This window comes from Athene cunicularia (assembly GCF_003259725.1).
Source record: "Athene cunicularia isolate RWA chromosome 6 unlocalized genomic scaffold, athCun1 chr6_part1, whole genome shotgun sequence".
Taxonomy (NCBI): Eukaryota; Metazoa; Chordata; class Aves; order Strigiformes; family Strigidae; genus Athene; species Athene cunicularia.
In genome coordinates, this window is record NW_020799105.1 from 10,845,418 (window position 1) to 10,850,872 (window position 5,455).

Here is a 5,455-nt window from a genome sequence, read left to right on the forward strand (position 1 = left end):
GCGTGGGGCGCGGTCACGCGTGGGCGCTGAGCCGGGAGCGTGTGCCCCAGGGCCCGGCGCTGGAGGACAGCCTCAACACCCTCTTCGCGCCCCTCATCATCTCCTGCGCGGCACTGCTGGAGAAGCTCGCCGACACCTACACCTGCTTCGCGACCGAGCGCGGGCGGCACCTCCACGTGCTGCACATGGTAGGGCCGGCACCGGCACTGGGGACTGGGGCGCCCCGGCTCCCCCCACCTGACCCTGCTGCTGCTTGCAGTTCGGGGATTGCCTGTACATCGCAGTCAACGGCGATGGGACGGAGAGCGAGGACGACCTGCGCCGGACGCTGTTCGTGCTGCGGCACTTGGTGGAGGCTCACTGTGGCCTCGTCACGCTCGACTCCCACCTCGTCCGCAAGGAGTGAGTGGACACGGCTTACCGGCACGGGCTGGCATGCCAGGGTGCCGGGGCAGCTGCCAAGCTGGGCCTTCATGCAGCCCCAGGGGGGTGGGAGTGGGTGTTTGCAAGCTGGGACTCCCCTTTGCGGCAGGACCCCCTGCCTGCTGGCCTGCAGCTGGGTTTTAGGGTTCCCATCCCACCCGGGGAGGTGTTGGCCGGCTCTCAGCTCACACTCTGTGGCCATTGCAGGTTGCGGCCGGCTGATTCGGAGCAGCGGGAGCGTGTCTGGAGCCTGCTGCGGGGTCTGCTGGAGACCTACAGCCGTCTACGGGAGGAGGACCAGAGCTTTGCGGTGGAGGTACCATGCCCCAGGGTGTCCCTCGCCTTTGGGGTGTCTTGGGGGTGTGAGGTTGCATGGAGTCCTGGGATGTGGGGAAAGGCTCTGGGCTGGGGACTCTGGGGCAGCTCCCTGGAGCAGTAGAAGCTCAGACCTGCCCCCGGTGCTGTGTGGCTGGGTCTGGGGGAGCTCAGCAGCCTTCCCCCTACCTGCACCCCAGGCCGTGGAGCGGCTGATCCACCCTCAGCTGTGTGAGCAGTGCATCGAGTTCCTGGAGCGGCAGGTGGTGCAGTACATCAACGCCAGCCCTGAGCGTGGGGGAGACGAGGTGGGCCATGCCTTCCTCCTGGTGCACACCAAGCTGCTGGCCTTCTACTCCAGGTGCGCCCGGCCCCAGCCCCACTACCTTCCCCAGGGCAGCCACTTGCCCTCCTGGCTGACCCTTCCTTTCTCTGGCCCGCAGCCGCAACGCCAGCTCCATCCGCCCTTCCGACCTGCTCATCCTCATCCTCCTGGTGCAGGACCTGTACCCCAGCCAGAGCACTGAGGAGGAGCTCGGCCTCCAGGTGCTCCAGAGCAGGCTGGGCGGGGGGGGCAGTAGGTCGGAGTTTCCCAGTGAGGTGATGCCCTGATGGCCAGGGCTTAATATTTTTTCCCTCTTCTCGGCAGCCTGTGGTAGGGAAGGTGCTCCCGCAAGGACCCAAGAGAAGCGAGAGCATCCCTGTGAGCAGTCCTGGCTCCTACGGAGCTGCAGAGAAGGACTCAGATGATCAGGTGAGTCCCCAGGATCAGGAGCTGCAGGGTGGGACGCTGGCTGGGCTGTCTGCATCGCTCCCATCGCTGACCCAGCCGTTCTCACTGGCAGGACACAGACGATCTCTCTGTGCCCGAGGTTTACTACACACCTGAGCCCTCTCCGGGCGGGCACAGCACAGGTTAGTGCCCAGCCAGGCAGCAGCCCTGCCCATGCCCCCGAGCCCTCCAGAGGCTCCGGGGCTGCATGGGGGGCTGGTGGGGAGAGACAATGACCTGCCATGCTCCCTGCAGGCAGCGAGAGCTGGTTGGAGGGCGCTGAGATGCTGGGCACCGAGGAGGCAGACGCTGCAGATGTCCAGGTGAGCAGGGGTTCCTGCAGTCCCTCCTGGCTCCACACCTCAGCCTGTCCTGGTGCTCTTTGTGGTCTCTGGTTCTTTTCACTTGTCCCTTGCTGTGCTGCAGCTGTGGGTACCCCAGGATCTAGGGCTGGGGGTGTGCCCTGCATCCCCCATGTTGTGCATAACTGTCACAGCCCTGATTGCCCTCTCAGAGGCACTGCTTATGGTCTCCCTGTCCAGAGCTGTCAGCACAGAGGGGCTGGGGCTGCCTCAGAGCAGTCTGGTGTCTCCCTCTGCTGCCTCTGGGCTTTCTGGGCTGCTTCCCTGACAGATACTGCAGAGCCTCACACACTCTCTGCAAGCAACTGCTAGCCTACATGTAAGGTGTTTGCAAACCATGTCTTTGCAAACAGCTTCTCCTTTACTTGCTGCTATTTTGGGGTCCCTGGGCGCTTCCCTCACTGCTAATCTTTTTGCCACATAGCCTCTCCAGCTCCCTTGGATATGTCATGCCTGGTTTCAGTTTTCAGGGCATTGCTGTGTTCTTCCAGATTGTCCTGGGTTGGTGCGGGTTGTCACCCCCACAGGGGGCTGAGCATCTCCCCTCCCTCCCCAGATGGCAGAGGACTTGCTCCAGACCTTGGAGCCTCTTGTTCCTGAAGCTTCAAACCCCAGAAGGATCTTCCTGGATGCCAACTTGAGGGAAGGTTACTGCCCCTTGTTGCCGCACACCATGCACTGCCTCCCGCTCTGGCCGGGAATCTGCCTCGTCCTCCTGACCAAGGTGAGCTGCCTCTAAGATGAGGGAAGCAATGCTGAGCTGGCTCTGGCTGACACACCTCTCCCCTCCCTGGCAGGGTCCCATGACCCAGGTGGCTGTCACCTTGTACCAGCTGCTGGATGGTTTCTTGTTACTGGAGAGGAAGCTAGAAGAGGGGCCAGAGATTGGAGCCCCACGCTCCTACCCATTCCTGGTCGAGCTGCGACAGCGCATGGATAAGTTTGTGAAGAAGCTGAGTGGGCAGGACATCCAGGTGGGAGTGGGGATGCAAAGGACCCTGTCTTGCTGTCCCCACAGCCTGACCCTGAGCCCTTGTCTCTAGTTGCAGAACACATGGATGGACTTCAAGAACAAGATATTTTCACGGAGCGAGCCTGGGAGCTCCCTGGAGTGAGTATAGGGTGGTCAGGGAAAGTCTCCAGGGCAGGTGGGGACCTTTCCCAGCCTGGGGGTGGCACAGCTATAGGAGGGATCCAGGGGCCAAACTCAGCACCATCTGTGTCTCCTGGCTCAGGCTGCTGCAGGCAGTGGCCAACGTGAAGCGGCAGCTCTGCTCTGTGTACCGCCAGCTCTTCCTGGCCTCCACTGGCCACAGCCTGTCCCAGGGGCTGCGGGACCGTGCCCAGAAGCTGATGAGGTGAGTGCATGGGTGTGGCTGGCATCCCTGGGGGGCTGCCTCATACCCAGCTATGCTGGGGCTTGGGGGGGTCCTGGCCTCTCACCATGCCTCTTCTTGTCAGGGAGAAGCTGCTGGACTGGCGGGACTTTCTGCTGGTGAAGAGCAGGCGCAATATCACCATGGTGTCATACCCGTCCCTGCGGCTGGGAACCCATCCCAATGAGGAGGGGTTCCAAAGGGGGTAGCAGAGGTGGGAGTGGGACCCCGTCCCTGCAGCACCGGGCTCAAGGGGAGAAGTGTGGTGGGCAAAGGAGGTTTCCCCAAGGTTCAAGGGCTGTCCTGGAAGGGCACCAGAGTTGTTGGACACCCTTAACCCACCACACATACCTGGAGGACTTTCCTGGCCTGGTGCACTTCATCTATGTGGACCGCACGGCCGGGCAGATGATGGCACCATCGCTCAGCATGACAGAGAAGTCCAGCTCAGAGCTGGGCAAGGGACCCTTGGCCACCTTCATCAAGAGGAAGGTACTGCTCATGGGAATAGGTGTGCGATGAGGACCACAGGAGGCGGTGATGGTTGCAGGGTTTTCTGCTCAGGCTTCAGGTGTCCCATGTCCCTCAGGTCTGGTCCCTGATCACATTGGCCCGGCGATACCTACAGAAGGGCTACACAACGCTCATGCTGCAGGATGGCGACTACTGCTGCTCCTACTTCCTCTGGTTTGAGAATGAGCTGGTATGTGGGGCCAGGAAGGGGCTGAACCCCTCTCCCCTGGCACCTACTTGGGGCAGGGAGCAGGGCTGGAGGTATAGCCAGCTCCAGCTCCTTGGCAGTCCCTTCCTTGCTCATGCCCTCTGCTGTCATCACTCCCCAGGGTTACAAGCTGGAGGTGATGGAGGTGCCGGTTCTCTCTGATGATTCTGCTCCCATTGGGATGCTGGCAGGAGACTACTACAGGTGAGCAGTCCCCAGCTCTGCAGGTTATCACCAGGGCCTGGGGCTGTGCTGGCACAGGGGTCCCTGTGAGTGATGCTGTCCTCGCTGGTATGTCACTGCAGGGTGGTACCAGTGCTGTGGTGTCACTGGGGTTGCACCAGCACTTCTCCCCAGCCTGGTGCCTGGTCTTGCCAGTGGATGGGTTCTGTGTCCTTGACAGGGACTTTCTAGGGGGAAGGTCGTTAGAAAGAGGGTGCTGGTCTGTGCTGTGCCTGCCGAGCCCCCTGCCTTCTGTTCCCCAGGAAGCTGCTGCGTTACTACAGCAAGAACCACCAGGCAGAGGTGGTGAAGTGCTATGAGCTGCTGACCGTGCACCTGGGCATCATCCCCTCTGAGCTCATGGTCCAGCAGGCCTCCGACTTGGCCCGGCGCCTCTGGGAACCCTCCCGCATCCCCCTGCTCTGAGCTGCCTCCAAGCCACCTCGGGGCCGGGATTAAAGTGGGTGTGTGGGTGTTCCCGGCGCCTGGGCTGCTTTCTTGGTGTCTGTGTGCTGTTGGCTGTGCCTGCAGGCAGCCACGGGCAACCTTCCCATCTTCCAGCCAGGCAGGGGCTGGCACTGCCTGCTTCCCCATTCCCCTCAGGCTTTGCTGGCACCCAGCAGCCTCCAGGGACAGGCAGAGAGTGGGGCTGAGAGGTTGTTGGCAAATCACCATCTTGCTGAAAAGTGCGTTTCCAAAGCAGGATTTATAGTGTTGGCTTGGCATCGCCGCCAGGCTTTGGCTGGAGAATGAAAGGGAGTAGCCAAGCCTGTGTGGAGGAATGGCTCAGGGTGCATCCCCCTTCCCCCTCCTCCCCAAATGTGGGGTGTGGGGCCCTCAGGGGCTTGGCAGACTGGGGAGGTGCAGCCCAGCCTGCACCTCCTTCCCCATACCCAAGTTCCCAGGCAGCAGTCAGCTGCGGGGCCAAGCTCGGCTGTGAACAGTGGGTAAAGCCAAGGCAGGTTGTGTTTCCCAGGCACGTTGGGGCTCAGTTCATGTGCAAACCTCCCAGGCACAGCTGGGGATGGGGCCAGCTCCAAAGGACTCTGGCAGCCGTTGCCCCTTGTCACTGTGCCACGTGCTGGGGCTGGGGACGACAGTTCAGGAAGCACTGGACTGTGGCAGGGCCTTTGCCCCGTCCTGCTGGACAGGAATTTGCCCTGCCAAGCCAGAGCTCTGGGTTCTGGGTTTGCTCACCCCTAAGCTGCCCCTTTTCCCACTGCTCTCAGGGTTGTTCTTGGGGCTTTCCTGCTCTTGGGGGGGG

General features: G+C 62.0%; 1 protein-coding gene across 2 annotated transcripts; it reads left to right on the forward strand.

Moving 5' to 3' along the window:
* Positions 1 to 53: 53 nt before the first annotated feature.
* On the forward strand, positions 54 to 4,896 carry HPS1 (HPS1, biogenesis of lysosomal organelles complex 3 subunit 1). Of its 2 annotated transcripts, XM_026851343.1 has the most exons (17): positions 54 to 188; positions 260 to 402; positions 631 to 739; positions 939 to 1,099; positions 1,182 to 1,284; positions 1,388 to 1,492; positions 1,584 to 1,653; positions 1,766 to 1,833; positions 2,429 to 2,596; positions 2,670 to 2,846; positions 2,916 to 2,983; positions 3,108 to 3,230; positions 3,334 to 3,399; positions 3,596 to 3,740; positions 3,838 to 3,951; positions 4,091 to 4,173; positions 4,455 to 4,896. In XM_026851343.1, the coding sequence occupies exons 1-17, from the start codon at positions 186 to 188 to the stop codon at positions 4,615 to 4,617; spliced, it is 1,869 nt and encodes a 622-aa protein (XP_026707144.1). In that variant the 5' UTR covers positions 54 to 185; the 3' UTR covers positions 4,618 to 4,896. The 2 variants fall into 2 exon arrangements, with proteins under 2 accessions (XP_026707144.1, XP_026707145.1); XM_026851344.1 differs by lacking the exons at positions 54 to 188; positions 260 to 402; positions 631 to 739 and having other exon boundaries at positions 748 to 1,099; positions 1,385 to 1,492; positions 4,455 to 4,674.
* The last annotated feature ends 559 nt before the right edge of the window (positions 4,897 to 5,455 follow it).